Below are 16,140 nucleotides of genomic sequence, written 5' to 3'. Positions count from 1 at the left end.
TGATTAAGTGTGTACTGCCTAGGTGTACGGCCTAGATGAATAAATATTATTGGTGTGTGTACTCACACAGGTAATGTAAACCCTTGTCAGTAGCTGTAAGATGAGGATGCATGCAGTATATCACCTATCTTTTTGCTAGCATGAAAAGAGGTCAAAAGGAGGGTGCAGAGTTAAGTGAACATTCAATGGACACACAAAAAAACAGTTTGAGAAAGAAGAACATGCATAAAAAAGGCAATAAATATTTTTTATGAGAAAAGACTCAAAAAAGGTCCATTAAAAATTGAAACCTCTTAGCACAGTACACGCTGCACAAATATAAGGAGCTGGTGTTCTATCTAGTCTACAACAGTTTAACTACCAGAAGCTCTCTAGCATCTCAGGTGGAGAAGTTTCCCACAGCTGCTACCAATGATAGCTGCTTTGCCTACAGCTGTTAAAATACAGAAAATAAAGCAGCAAAGGCCCTGATCCAACCTCTCTGGTAACTGGCACAAGGGAAGCAGGCAGAGGCCCAACGGAGAGCTGTACAAAGGTTATCATACCAGGAGAAGACAGGCACTGTGAGGACCCTCCCCTGCTGTCAGAGGGGTGCCGCTGGCAGCCAGAAACCCAAACCACCCTATCATGGTTCTTCAGAAACACAAACCACCCCATCATGGTCCCTTCAGTCCCATCCTAACCACAAATAAACTAAACTGAGAGAGTCTCACAAAAACTCTCCAAAACTATTTCAAAGCAAATGATGTAGACAATATAACAACCCCTCTCCTTTGGAACACTATGAAAGCGGTCAAAAATTAGCAAAACAGAACAAGACATCACAACCCTCTCATCATGCTACAAACAAACAGGAGCCAAAGACTCCTTAAACCTATAGAACAAAAAAGGAGGGAACTCAACTCACTAGAAATCAACAAAACAATGATGAATATTCTATATTCAAAACAACACTTTTACAAGTCTGGAGGGAAAAACTTCAGACTATTAGCAAACAGGCATAGGGAAAAAAATCATCATCATAAATCTTTATTACGGTCCAGAGACCCAACAAATTGTTACAAAGCAATGCAAAATCAACCAAAATAAGAATTCACTGCATCACTAAAAAAGACAGCAACATAACAAAGAAATAACCTCAGAATTTGCGGAATTTTATTCCAACCTAACCCACCTGAAGAGGAAATCAGAAAATTCCTAACAGGGCTGGCCATGCCAACCTTAACTGATGAGGAACAGAAATTCATTGACAGTCCTATCACCCCAGAGGAAATAGATACAGTCCCCAAAAAACTGAAACCACACAAAGCCCAAGGGCCAGATGGCTTTACAGCAGAATTCTATAAGAAATTCAAAGAACCCCTGATGCCCTACATGACCCGTCTATTTAACGACATCATAAAAGAGGGCCCCATTCCTGAAACCTGGACCTCCTCTAAAATAGTATCTATCCAAAAAACCACTCAAAGACAGCCTCAAAGTAAAATCATGCTGCCTGATCTCATTAATAAACTGAGACTACAAGATATTCACATCAATCTTGGCTAACCGCCTAAAAAAAATTCTACACAAATTAATAGCCCCAGACCAGATTGGCTTCGTCCCTGGTCGCAATATAACAGACCCTATTAGGAAACTACTGAATATAATCAAACACTGCAAAACAACAAAACTTCCACTGACAATTATGTGCCTACACATTCTCAAAGCCTTTGATTGCTTAGAATGGAAATGCCTACTAGCAGTACTAACCAACATGAAATTTGGTCCCAAGTTCTTACAAACCCTCAAACAAATCTACTCCCTAGCCTCAGCATAATGCATGACTAACAGTGTGGACTCTAATACCATAGCTATCCGAAGAGGCACAAAACAAGGATGTCCACTGTCTCCCTTCCTCTGAAACCCCTAGCAATCTGAATCTGAGCAGCAACAGACATCAAGGGAGTGGAAACAAAAGGCAGAACCTATAACTTAGGGCTTTTTGCAGGTGGCCTGATGGTCACGCCAGACCCCATAAACACAGTAGCTACCCTAAACAAAGAACCCAACACATTTGCAATGGTGTCAGGTATTTGAGGCTATGTGTTTCAACACACATTCCCTCAAATATCCAAAAAGAATTCACCAACATCACTAAGGTGATACCATGTGGTACAAAATAACCAGAAACCTCAACAAACCATACCTCCACAATTACAACCCCCTGTGGTGACAAATCAACAAAGACTTGAAAAAATGGAACAACACCAACTTCAGCTTCTCAGACAAAATAGCCATTATCAAAATGATCACCCTCCCAAAATTAACCTACTTATTCCAAACCCTCCCAATCTGATTCCCCCAACCCAACTTCGCAAATGGCAGAAAATATTACACTTGTTTATCTTCTCACACAAAAAACCAAGAATAAACACAAAAAACTAGGGGGTACCCAAATGCCCTGGCTAATACATCACCAATTACATGTCTTCATAAACAATCCAGTAATAAAATCAGCACCAACGAGGCCTAAGACAGTTGGATGGCGCCTTGTGCTCCTCCTTCCAGCAACTCCTGCAGTCAAGCTGGTGCCAAATGTATTGCTCTGCTTTCATTTGGACCACATCAGCAAGACCAAGAGGGTGGTCTTGTTGTCTGAGCAGTCCAAGACCTTCATACACACTGCTCAGGTTTATGCCCCAGAGAGGTTACTTTGGTGCTGCTAACAGCAAAAACAACATGGGAGGCAGCAGTTACAAGTTATCCATCTCTGCAGCCACAGCAAGCACTGTGATTTTCCAGTGGTTTGACTTCGCCCCCGGAGGTACACTGCACTGCCTGCTGAGACACATGGGGCAAGCAACAACTCTGACACACAGAGAAAAAAGAAACTGAAAATGAAGGTGCGTTTGTAATACAGTATATTAAAGTGGAAGGTGGTTTTCTAAAGGTAGTTTTTAACTAGAAAATGTTTAGAACCATGTTTCTTAATGATTTAAAGCCGGAGTCAGCATTTTTTTTCAGCAGGGGGCCAGTCCACTGTCCCTCAGAGCTTGGGGGGGGCGGACTATATTTTGGGGTGGGAAACTGAATGAATTCCTATGCCCCACAAATAACCCAGAGATGCATTTTAAATAAAAGGACACATTCTACTCATGTAAAAACACTCTGATTCCAGGACCGTCCGTGGGCCAGATTTAGAAGGCGATTGGGCCGGATCCGGCCCTTAGTTTGCCTACGCATGATTTAAGGAGTCTCCTGAAAAGGCGGCTACAAAAGAGCTGTCCTCAAGCTTTTCTCAAACCTTTGGCAGAACATAAATTGAATTAATAATAAAAACATAGTATACAGGATTACTTACATTTATTGAAACTTACCTGTAGAGGGCACTGTACATCCTTTTTGACAGTCAGGGGCAGAGTGATTTCTGTAATGCTTCTGTTCTGGCATATCTTTCTTGTACAATTTTGAATCTAGAAGTGGAACGCGGTTTATGATTGGGGACTGAGGAATGCTGGGAAGAGTCCTTGACTTTCCTAGTACAGGTCTCTGTGGCTTTCTGTCTAATGACCTTTAAAAGGAGAAAAGAAAGAGATTGCAATCAGATGTGCCTATGATTACATTTTTGTTATTCCTACTAGTGAAGTAGCATATTTTTGAAATTAGGTGAGTTCAGAACACAAGACCCACCTTGAGTTGAAAACAGTTTTTACTCCGTATTCCAAAACCCCTTTGAATTTAGCTATGTTCATCATGAGTAAATCCCAACACCATCTCCAGAACTTACATTCAAGAAATAGTAATAAGATGAAGGGGCAAAGGGGGGGGCACTACTCATTTATATTTTCATTACACCGAAAAGCTTTACCAAAGCTATTGGCACAAAACATAGTTTCAGGGCCTTTAGTAAAGATCCTGGACCACTCAGAACTACAAATCCAATAAATCTCATGCTAATGAAAATACAAAGATAAGCCTTGCATTTCACCCTGCCACCGCCACCAGTCACTGCTTCTGGAAGGTACGGTAAGTCAGAGAGATTCCAAAAGGGGGAGGCAAGCTAGCTGCAAAGATCTTTACTGAGCCTTTTTTTACAGACATTCCCAGACAATCAGGTACATTTTATGGGGGTTTTTTTTATTCCTTTCAAATCAAAATGTGGATTCCAGCTTAACTTCAGTAAGAAATTTCTGACAGCTAAGAGCTGTTGGATGGTCGCCTGTATGTATGATATTTCTGCATTGCAGGGAGTTGGACTAGATGGCACTTGGAGTATCTTCCAACTCTACAATTCTATGCTTCCAAGATTCTAGGGTGGCTAAATATTATGCTGTTTCTCCCATATCAGTCTCTACAGCCACAACAGGCACTGTAACTCTCCAATAGTTTGATTTTAGCCCCAAAGGCACACAGAGACCCAAAAAGCCAATCCTTAATGACTGACTCACCTCCTTTCACTTGGATTGGCTTCAATCAACAGAAAAGGCGAGAAGTCTTATTTTCCAAGGCCAAAAAACTCTCCTGTCATGCTGATTGGGCAGCTCTGGGATACTGGAAGCAGGGACTCTGCTGCAGAAATAACAATGGGTCTTTCACTCCCTGCAACCCTACAACCCTGGACCACTACACCGCTGCTTACAGATAACCGTCACTGGAGTCAGAGAAAAGAACTCACACTTCTGGGGAACTGATGTTTTGATCTGCTCAGCTGCAGGCAATGATTTATTAAGGAAGTAAAGAACAAGGGATACATGAAGAAGCATGGAGCCCAGTCTCAATTATTATTTCACAAAGAATGTTGGCCTATTTTGCTTTCCAGTTCTGACAGTGGAATATATTCTCTGGGGATTTGCAGATCTGTGCTTTCTTTCTTTATCTCTCTTTCTCTCTCTCTTGCCAAACTAGATGATATTTAGAAACACGTGAAATATCTCCATTAAGGAAAAATAAGAAAAGCATCAGATGCTACAATCAAGAGAGGCACAGCAGAGGGAGGGACTGGGCTAGATGGGCAAATATTATGATTTTTAATTCTTTGTAGAAGGCAAAAGAGTCACCCAGCATCTGCAAATCCCTCCCAAAAGCATACCTACCACACAGCCTTGCTGCAGGTGGTGACATTCCACTAGCAAAGGCCCTCAAGGAGACTACATGAAGATTGAACAAAGGTCAGTTATAATCAACTGCACCAAGGCCTATAAATAACTGTTGTTTTGCTTTTTCAGCTGTGGAACTCATAATCAATGTTTGACAAGGATTTTCAAAATTCTTCCACCTAAAGTTATTAACTAGTCATTATCAATGCCTACCTGCTGAGCAAACCATGAGGGTATGGAAGATTGTATTGCTACTAAATTTTGCCCAGATGTATTTGCTGCTTGGGAATCAAAGCTATGACATGAAAGGGTGCTTGCCAATATTAAAAGAATGGCCACAGTATACAAACATTTTGAGTTGGATAATTATTTTAAGTTCCAAATACAGTATATAGGATGGATAACATGTTTGGATCGGACAAACCACTTGTGCCCTAGATCCTTGCCCCTCTTGACTGATAAAAACTAGCAGGGATGGGATAACTGACTGGGCTGGGGAGATGATTAATGCCTCCTTCTGAGAAGGGGTAGTGCCTGCCTGCTTGGAGGAGGCAGTGGTAAAACCACTGGAAAATCTAAGTAAGGACCAACCAGCTACTAATCTCCCCTTCTTGAGCAAGGTTCTTCAGCAGGTGATTGTGGACCAGATCTTTTAGATCCCTTTCAATCGGAGTTTTGGCCCAGTTTTGGCACAGAATATGCTTTGGTCATCCTATATAAAGACTTCTGTTGGAAGAGAGACCCCATTGACCTCTCAGCAGCTTTTGATACCATTGACCATGGTATCTTTCTGGAGCAGCTATCCGAGTTAGGAATGGGTGGCACCACTTTGTGGTAGTTCCAGACCTACTTGGATGGAGTTTCCAGAGGGTGTTGCTTGGGGAGTATTCTTCAGCCCCTTGGTGCCTTTAATGTAAGGTTCCTCAAGATGTGATTTTATCCCCTATGCTGTTTATCTACATAAAACCCCTGAGTGGGGTTATCTGGATGATTGGAGTATGCTGTCACACATAGCTGATATGCTGATGACATACAGTGCTACTCCTTTAAATATGCAGGTGAAACAGTGAATGCACCGAACCATTTTCTTGCCTTGGTAATAGACTGGATTAGAGCCAACAAACTGAAGCTCAATCCATGTAAGTCTGAGGCACTGTTGGTGGATGGTTCCCTAGACCAGATGGATGGAAGGTGGCCTGTTCTTGATGGGGTTACACTGCCTCTGAAGGAGCAGGTACCCAGAGAGACTTGGGGGTACCTCTAGATACTTGGGGGTACTTCTGGACCCATTGCTGTCATTTGAGGCTTAAGTAGCATCAGTGGCACAGAATGCCTTCCATCAACTTCGGCTGGTGGCCTGGCTGCATCCCTTTTGGACAGGGACAGCCTAACTACTGTTGTCTATGCTCTGGTAACTTCTAGGTTAGATTACTGCAACACATTATACATGGGGCTGCCTCTGAAGACGGTAAGGAAACTACAGTGGTGCCTCGCAAGACGAAAAGAATCCGTTCCGCGATTCTCTTCGTCTAGCGGTTTTTTCGTCTTGCGAAGCAAGCCCATTGACGGCTTAGCGGATTAGCGCTATTAGCGGCTTAGCGGCTTTTAGCAGCTTATCGGTTTAGCGGATAAGCAGATAAGCGGCTTAGCGGCTTAGAAAAAGGGGGGGAAGGGGGGAAAAGTCAGAAAAACTCGCAAGACATTTTCGTCTTGCGAAGCAAGCCCATAGGGAATTCGTTTTGCGAAGCACCTCCAAAACGGAAAACCCTTTCGTCTAGCGGGTTTTTCGTCTTGCGAGGCATTCGTCTTGCGGGGCACCACTGTAGTGCAGAATTCAGCAGCCAGGTTACTCACTGGGGCAAGACAGTTTGAGCATATTAATGTAGGGATGAGCAGCCTGCAGCCCTAAATATGCTGCTGGACTACAACAACTTTTTTAGAGGGAGAGCATTTCCTTCAGGGCTGCAGTGTGAAGGATAGGCTACAACTCTCACTTCCCCATATAATGCAATTCTGAAAAATATTGCAGCCTCAAGCCTGCTATTATTAATTTTCAACTGATGTGGCTGTGTCATGCCTCGTTTGGCCTTGAGCTAATTTGAACATATGCCTGGCTATTCTAAACAACCAGGAAAACCAATGCCTCCCAGATTTATTTTGGTGACCCACTTAAGGCAAAAGCTCTCAGGTAAGTGTAAAGAGAGCTGCAGGCTTACTTTTCCACCTTCAGCACAAGCCAGAATTAAGTGCAGGGTGCACCTATACATGCAGTAGGTGTGGTCAGAGTGTAACCCACTGTGGACTTCATGACAAATGTCAAGTAATTCATCCTAAAATTTCATTACAAAATATTCCACTGGATATGGGGCCGTTCTAACATTCAGAGTGGCTTATGGTGCAGTTCAGAGTCAGTGTGCCATTAAAATATCCACTGGTAAATTACTTTTCTTTAGAATCATCCCCATATCAGAATTCCTGGATGGATATTTTACATGAAAGTGCTAGTGCTTTCAAATAAGTATGTGCATTTTGAGATCATGCAGTCATGTAGAAGACTGTACTCCATAGCTTGATGCCCAGCAGACACCAGTCCTAGATTTTTCTGCATGGTATTCAACTAAGTTTTAGTCATAGAAATTACCATAGAAATTACCTAAAATTTCTGTTGTTTCTGACCATTGACCATGCTGGTTGGGACTGATGGGAGCTGAAGTCTAACTAAAACTGGAAGGTCACAGGTCAGCCACCCCTAAATGCAAAGTGGACTAATTGTACTTCATTGACTTTTCACTCATAATTAAATCTTTCCATTCAACTACTCTGGAGCAACTTTTCAGATTTATTTAGTTGTCTTATTAAATGCAAACCAGACAAACGTTAAAACTCATCTCTATAGTTTTGGGGTGTGGAAAAGAGTAACTGTCAGGGACTCAGCGGGAGCGCAGGGAGGAGAGGAGATGGAGAGCGAGGGGGAGCAATCCGAGGGCAGCGTAGGAGAATATGACAGCAGCCCGATAGATTCCGTGAGCCTCTCCAGCGAATCGGAAGATTCACAGAAGGGGGCGCCGATGGGCAGGGCAAGGGGCGACCCAAGGGGGACACCCCAGAAGCAAGGGGCCAGCGGGGACTCCCAGAGCAGCAGTTGGAAATCAGGACCAGCTTCCCCACCAGAGCGTAGTGGGGGGGAGGAGTCCCAGGTGTCAGAGCCCACATATGCACCACCAGCGAGAGAAGATGAGTCAGGGTTGACCACGCCTCCATCCGAGAGCGAGTTAACGGTCAAGAGGAAAGTTGCAGGCTGGGCGCGCGCGCCAAGTTCAAAGGTACAGGCGAGCGGCACAGAAGGTAGCCCGGATAGGGAACCAGGTCCTAAAGCCCGCCGGAAGGAGGGGCAAGAATCGTCAGGGTCAGCGTCAGAGGAGTCCAGGAAGGATGAAACCCTAGCGGGCAGGAGGGCCCAGAGGAGAAAGGAACTTAGGAAGAGGTGGAGCAAGGCGAGAGTCTTAAACTGGTGTGGAAGGGGAGGAGACTCAGACGGGACTTCGCCGGTCTAAGGTCGAGACGTAGAGCTGCACGCTGCGGCTTTAAAATGGAAACTGAACCTCAATAAAGACTTTTGTACATAACTACAGCCTAGCGTTGGTCCTCTGTGAGCTGGGACCTGGAGGCAGCTCTGACAGTAAGTCCCGTCTGCTTCAAAGAACCTCGCAACGTGAGAGGACGCAGCGAGGGGCGAAGATTGGTGCTTCGCGAGCTCACAAAAGCAGCACAAGATGACTACAGAAGAACGACTGGCAGCTTTGCAAGACGCCGTGGTACAACTTAACGCAGAAATACTAGCGGCACGGAGGAGAGAAGAGGAATCAGATGCGGTCTGCAAGGATCTGCAAACCAGGTTGGAAATGTTGACTAAACAGGGGCCACCAGGAGCCAAATCAGAGGGGATCGGGCTCGGGAAAAGAGGGGGGAGCCTTGTGTCGCATTTCGATGGGAGTCTGCAGCAATATCCTAACTTCAGAGCAGACGTAGTTTTTGCGCTAAAGTTGCTGGAGAAGGACTTTAGAGATGAGCAGGAGAAAGTAGGCTTCATACTAACGCATCTCCATGGAGAAGCTAAAGCGTGGTTGCGCAATCTGTGGAGAGATAATGATCCAGCCCTCCAAAACGCAAAAGCCTTCATTAAGGCAATGGACGATTGTTTTTTATCGGAGATAGATGTGGATGTCGCTAGAAAAGAGATTCACGGTTTGAAACAAGGCAGAGCCACTGTAAGGCAATATCATTCCCGCCTTTTTGCATTGGTCAACGCGCTGGGATGGGAAAAAGACTCAGCGTCCGTCAGGGACCTGTTCTGGGAGGGGCTAAACGGGGCTGTGAAAGACGAAATCGCAAGGGGGGAGAGACCACGGAGCACTCAAGAAGTGGTCCAGAAGGCGCTGACGATTGGTGTGCGGCTAGAAGAACGTCCCTGGAGCAAAGATGAAGGGCGTTGGGGACGCACGCCAGCAAGGGCACCTCCTCTCTTTCCCAGAGACTCAGCGCGCACTCAATCCACGCCTCCACTGGGAGGGGGAGAGGAGCCGATGGAGATAGGTGGTGCCAAGGCTCAGTCAGCGACCAGAGCCCTCACACCAGGAGCAGCCAAAGTGAAGCCTCCTAGAGGGAACAGGAAGTGTTACATCTGCGAAAGTGCTCAGCATATGGCAAAAGAGTGCCCCCAGAGGCTCCGCAAGCACAATGCAGCCTCAGCAAAAGTAACAGAAGCAGCTCAGCAGAGGGAACCGCAGCAGGGAAACGACGAAGTCTGGCTGGAAGCAGAGCCGCTGGGGACCAGCCAAACGTATCAGTGAAGCAGTCCCCAGGAATCTTACAGCCCACAGACCCCCTCCCGCCCAAACCAGTGGTGCAGCTCACCGCAACACTCCAGCTTCCCAATGGGCTCACCATGGAAGTCCCTATTACCATTGACTCTGGTAGCAATGCAGACTTTATAGGAGTGGATTTCATCAAGCAACATAACATAGCGCTCCTGCCTGCCACGATGCCCCTGAAAGTAGTGACAGTCGATGGAAGAGAATTGCTGGGGGGACAGGTGGTACAGCAAACGCCGCCAATGGTGATGCGAATTGGAAATCACCGCGAAGTCATCAGCTTCAATGTCACCCAACTGTCAGACACGCCCATAGTGTTGGGCATGAGCTGGTTGGACAGGCACAGCCCGGCATTGGCATGGTACCAGCGTAAATTGACCTTCTGCTCCTCCTACTGCGCAGAACATTGCATCATGACTAACCAGGAGGACGAGGGGCAAGAGGATGACCCACAGCTACACCTGGGCATGCTGCAAGCGGTACCCGACAAGTACAAGGCGTTTTTGGAGGTCTTCTGCGAGAAGGAAGCGGACAAGCTGCCTCCCCACAGACCCTACGACTGCAAGATTGACCTCCTGCCGGGGGCAACGCTGCCAACCGGAAAACTGTACTCCATGTCTGAAGACGAACTGCAAGAGCTCAGGGAGTTCATAGATCACAATTTGAAGCGGGGATTCATCCGAGAATCCAAAGCAGTGGGGGGCAGTCCTGTGTTCTTTGTGAAGAAAAAAGACACGCCCCAAAAGAGGCTAGTAGTTGATTTCAGAATCTTAAACTCGAAAACCAAGCCCACGGCTTTCCCGATGCCCAAGATCGACGACTTGCTCGCGACGGTGAGGAAGGGACGCATCTTCACCAAGTTGGATCTACGAGGGGCGTACAATCTTATACGCATGCGGGAGGGTGACGAGTTTACAAAATGGCTCCCACTGCGGGAGGGTGACGGTTTACAAAATGGCTCCCACTGCTTCCAAGCCTTCATGCATCACGTGTTAGCGGGGCTCCTCTACAAGAAGTGCGTCTGCTTCCTGGACGACATTCTGATCTTCTCGGAATCGCAGGAGGCTCACGAGAGAGATGTCAAGGAAGTCCTGGAAAGACTACGGGAGCACAGGCTTTACGCCAAACTGGAGAAATGCCATTTCGACATGACGGAGGTGGATTTCCTGGGCTACAAGCTGTCCGACAAGGGAATCGCCATGGACAGCGCCAAGGTACGATCAGTACTGGACTGGAAAAGCCCGCGCAATCGGAAGGAGGTCCAGAGGTTTGTCGGCTTTGCTAACTTTTATCGCAAGTTCATCAAGGGTTTCGCTATGCAGACGGCGGCCATCACGGACACCCTCAGTTCCAAGAAGAAGTTCATCTGGACGGAGCAGGCGGAGCAGTCCTTTCAGAAACTCAAGCGTCTTTTCGCTTCCGAGGAACAACTGCTGCATGTGAACCCCAGCAGACCCATGAGGGTGGAGACAGATGCCTCCGACAGAGCTGTGGGGGCAGTCCTGTTGCAGCAAGACCCGCAAGGGGATTGGAGGCCGTGTGCTTTCTACTCCAGGAAACTCAGCAAGTCGGAGCAGAACTACACCATCTGGGACAGAGAGTTGCTGGCCATTCATGCAGCCTTCAAGGCTTGGCGGCACTTCCTCATCGGAGCCAAACACACGGTGCAAGTTCGCACGGACCATAAGAACCTGGAGTACTGGCGCACGGTGCGGTTCCTGAATCAGAGACACATCCGCTGGGCGGAGTTCTTTGCGGATTCCGACTTCAGGATAGAATATATCCCCGGAGACAACAACATCATGGCTGATGCGCTATCCAGGAAGCCGCAGTATCTGGAGGCAGCAGCACCGGTAGCGGCCAAACACATTTTCGCACCCAAAGCGTGGGCATGCGCTTCAGCCACCGTAGACCTGGAAGCAATACGGCGCGAGCTGCAAACAGATTCCTTCGCACGATCCAAGATGGAGGAGGTGCGCAGCGGCACGGCGAAGGACGACGAGTTCCAGATACGCGACGGACTGCTCCTCCGCAAGGGGGCCATCTACGTGCCGGGAGATGAACTCCGTGCGACAGTACTGCAACAGCTACACGACGCACCCAGCGCCGGACATTTCGGCAAGGACAAGACGGTGGAATTAGTAGCCAGAGACTTTTGGTGGCCCAAGATGCGGGGAGAAGTCGCGGATTACGTCACGAGGTGTGACACATGCCAAAGGGCCAAGCCAGTACACAGACCGCCGGCGGGACTGTTGGAACCGCTACAGACCCCGTCCGAACCGTGGGAGAGGGTGGCCTTGGACTTTGTCACTGACCTGCCCAGCTCGAGGGGCAAAACAGCAGTACTCGTGGTAGTCGACATGTTCACCAAGATGGCGCACTTCATTCCTTGCGCGAAGGTGGCCACAGCGGAACAGACAGCCAAGCTGTTCATAGACCACGTGTTCAAGGTGCACGGCCTGCCAAGGTCTATCCTGTCCGACCGGGGGCGCCAGTTCATCTCGAGTTTCTGGCAGAAGCTGATGGGAATCCTGAACGTCAAGGTCAACCTAGCGTCGGCAAGACACCCGCAGACCAACGGACAAGCAGAGAGGGTCAACGCCATCATGCAGCAGTACCTGAGATGCTACGCCAACCAGCAGCCCTCGACCTGGGTGGACTACCTGCCCCTGGCCGAGTTTGCCTACAACAACACACAACACGTGTCCACGGGGGTGACACCTTTTTTCGCCAACAACGGGCGACATCCCAGGACCTTCCCGGGCTTAGAGAAAGAAGGGGAGGGGGAGCCGCAGGGAGCAGAAGCATTGGCAGAGGAGTTACAGGAGGTCCATGAACAGCTCCGTAGGCAGTTAGACCTAGCAAAACACGTATACAAGATGCAAGCAGACAAGCACAGAAGAGTGAGGGAGGACATACGGGTAGGGGACTGGGTCTGGTTAGCAGCCCAGGCAGTGCCGGCCAGATCCTTAGCTAAGAAGAAGCTAGGACACAAGCAGCTAGGCCCTTACCTAGTCGAGGCACAGATCAACCCAGTGGCCTTCCGTTTGACACTACCGGAGGGTTCCAGAATGCACCCGGTCCTTCATAGATCGGTGCTAACGCCCTACAAGGGACCTCACAGGTTTCAGGAGCCAGGGACAGCTCCCAGTCCGCTTAGAGACGCACCCATGACAGGGGGGTCGCCGAGGGCGGAGCCGCTCAATGAGGTAACGGAGATTTTGGACTCAAGATGGGGGGAAGAGGGGGTCGAATATCTCCTCGCAAGGGAAGGTGCCCCAGCCAGCGCCAACAGCTGGGTGCCGTACTATGCGGTGGAGGAGCACTACCTCAAAGACGAGTTCCACGCACTCTTCCCACACAGGCCCATGCCGGAGGATTATTTTGACGAATATCTTTTCACCCCCACACTCTCAGCCAGTACGTTTCAGGGGTTCTCCTCGGCTGAGGAGCCGGCTCCAGAGACCACCTCGCCGGAGGGGTCGATCTCAGACTTGGGTGCGGAACGCTCTTATTGGTGGGACACTCAACCCGAGGAGGAGTGGCGCAGGAGACTGCTCAGAGGGCCCTGGCACGCAGACTCCCCAGAGGAAATGGGGGAACAAGGGGGCATGGACGGGTTGGGGGAGGACCCTGGGTTCGAGCACACCGGCAACGAGATGGAAGCGGAGGAGAGCGACGTCGATGTACCCGTCACGGACTGGCAGCATGCCAGGGGGGAAGAACTGTATCCGGCATGCACCCCCACAGCATTGGAGCACCCAGAACCCACGCCAGAAGAGGGGGAGGGGGAAGGGGGGGCTTCGAGGGGGGGATGGATGTCAGGGACTCAGCGGGAGCGCAGGGAGGAGAGGAGATGGAGAGCGAGGGGGAGCAATCCGAGGGCAGCGTAGGAGAATATGACAGCAGCCCGATAGATTCCGTGAGCCTCTCCAGCGAATCGGAAGATTCACAGAAGGGGGCGCCGATGGGCAGGGCAAGGGGCGACCCAAGGGGGACACCCCAGAAGCAAGGGGCCAGCGGGGACTCCCAGAGCAGCAGTTGGAAATCAGGACCAGCTTCCCCACCAGAGCGTAGTGGGGGGGGAGGAGTCCCAGGTGTCAGAGCCCACATATGCACCACCAGCGAGAGAAGATGAGTCAGGGTTGACCACGCCTCCATCCGAGAGCGAGTTAACGGTCAAGAGGAAAGTTGCAGGCTGGGCGCGCGCGCCAAGTTCAAAGGTACAGGCGAGCGGCACAGAAGGTAGCCCGGATAGGGAACCAGGTCCTAAAGCCCGCCGGAAGGAGGGGCAAGAATCGTCAGGGTCAGCGTCAGAGGAGTCCAGGAAGGATGAAACCCTAGCGGGCAGGAGGGCCCAGAGGAGAAAGGAACTTAGGAAGAGGTGGAGCAAGGCGAGAGTCTTAAACTGGTGTGGAAGGGGAGGAGACTCAGACGGGACTTCGCCGGTCTAAGGTCGAGACGTAGAGCTGCACGCTGCGGCTTTAAAATGGAAACTGAACCTCAATAAAGACTTTTGTACATAACTACAGCCTAGCGTTGGTCCTCTGTGAGCTGGGACCTGGAGGCAGCTCTGACAGTAACACATATCAAAGGCTACTTCCTCCTCAAGAACTCCTTCCTCCTTTTCTATTGTACATTATAATAAGTTGATGGATAGTAGTTTTATTGAATTAAACTAACTGGCATTTGCTTGTCTATAACATCCTTTTGGGACGCAGGTGGCGCTGTGGGTTAAAGCCTCAGCGCCTAGGGCTTGCCGATCGAAAGGTCGGCGGTTCGAATCCCTGCGGCGGGGTGCGCTCCCGCTGCTCGGTCCCAGCGCCTGCCAACCTAGCAGCTCGAAAACACCTCCGGGTGCAAGTAGATAAATAGGGACCGCTTACCAGCGGGAAGGTAAATGGCGTTTCCGTGTGCGGCTCTGGCTCTGGCTCTGGCTCTGGCCAGAGCAGCGATGTCACGCTGGCCACGTGACCCGGAAGTGTCTCCGGACAGCGCTGGCCCCTGGCCTCTTAAGTGAGATGGGCGCACAACCCCAGAGTCTGTTAAGACTGGCCCGTATGGGCAGGGGTACCTTTACCTTTACCTTTAATATCCTTTTAGCAATGGTCTAAGACCCAAACAAATCAGAAAGTTTGATTCTTAATAATATTTAAATTGAGACCACTGGAACACTTTCATCTCTAACACTCATTCAAAAGAGATGTCAGAAACCAGCTTGAAATGAACTGTACAGTCTTTTCCCATATAGCTGGAGTTGCATTTTCACCTATTGGACAACGTCACCTCTCGATTCTTGAACTGAGGATCAGCAGCAGTAAGCAATGCAGCCAGGTACTAATAAAGACTGTTTCTTAAAGATCCATCTATTAATTTAAACTGTGCAACATTTGCTTATTTCCCCCCCACACACACATGCGATATACTGATAAGATCATGATACGATCATGAGATAACTGTAATTACCCAAAAGATAGCTATCTCACAAAGCTGTCCTCACGGCCAGAACTCTCTTCACACAAATGCAATTACATATACATCAATGGAAGAAAGCTTAGCAGTTGATATTTCTATCTCAATATATTAAGTATGATGATGAACACAAAAGAATAATCAATTCATAATTGGTATTCTCTTTTGCTAGCAAAAAAATGCCCCCAAAATACACTGGTTTCTTTTGGAATTTCCCTAGTAAAATAAGTTAGAAACTCTGACATGACCCAGCCAGAAGCTACATGGCATCATGGAGAAATTAACAGCCACAGTATTTCTGTGCACAGAAATCATATCCTCCAGCACAATCACATTTCCCTTCCCCCGACCCCCGCTTCGTCATGTCTCATGCCAGCTGCCTGTTTCTAGGAGATAACCTAGCAATACTCCGTGATGGCACCGATGCTGGGATGAAATGACAATGCATCAGGGTGCACAGTTTTACCTCTCAGTCTCCTGTATTGATCACATCTAATTTCGCTTGTAATAAGAGCTTGACTAGAAGGGGGGCTAAAAAGAGGGCAAAATATGGGACTGAGAGGGCTTTCAAAAAAGATGGGGCATGGGGACACAAACCAAGCACCATATGAAGAAGATGAAGTCATGCAAAGCACAGAAGTCCCATCCCTTGACAACAGGACATCTACTCCAATCCACCCTTTAGTCTACAACCTCAGTGGATGCTGCTCCCAATATAT

The 16,140-nt window shown here is 48.4% G+C and overlaps 1 protein-coding gene across 9 annotated transcripts in view; it reads right to left on the bottom strand.

Moving 5' to 3' along the window:
- LOC307202410 (ankyrin repeat and fibronectin type-III domain-containing protein 1-like) overlaps positions 1-16,140 on the bottom strand; it is a 363,651-nt gene that overhangs the window by 280,815 nt on the left and 66,696 nt on the right. For 8 of the 9 annotated variants that reach the window (XM_079952309.1, XM_079952316.1, XM_079952315.1 and 5 more), the window contains one exon: positions 3,360-3,553. In XM_079952309.1, the coding sequence (XP_079808435.1) occupies positions 3,360-3,553 (194 nt within the window). Of the gene's footprint in view, positions 1-3,359; positions 3,554-4,430; positions 4,552-16,140 lie in introns of all 9 variants that reach the window. The other variant, XM_079952319.1, reaches the window with a different exon arrangement.

The sequence above is a fragment of the Podarcis cretensis genome (assembly GCF_951804945.1).
Source record: "Podarcis cretensis genome assembly, chromosome: 14".
NCBI lineage: Eukaryota > Metazoa > Chordata > Lepidosauria > Squamata > Lacertidae > Podarcis > Podarcis cretensis.
The sequence above is the reverse complement of the archived record's forward strand: the minus strand, read 5'-3'. Positions and strand labels throughout refer to the sequence as shown.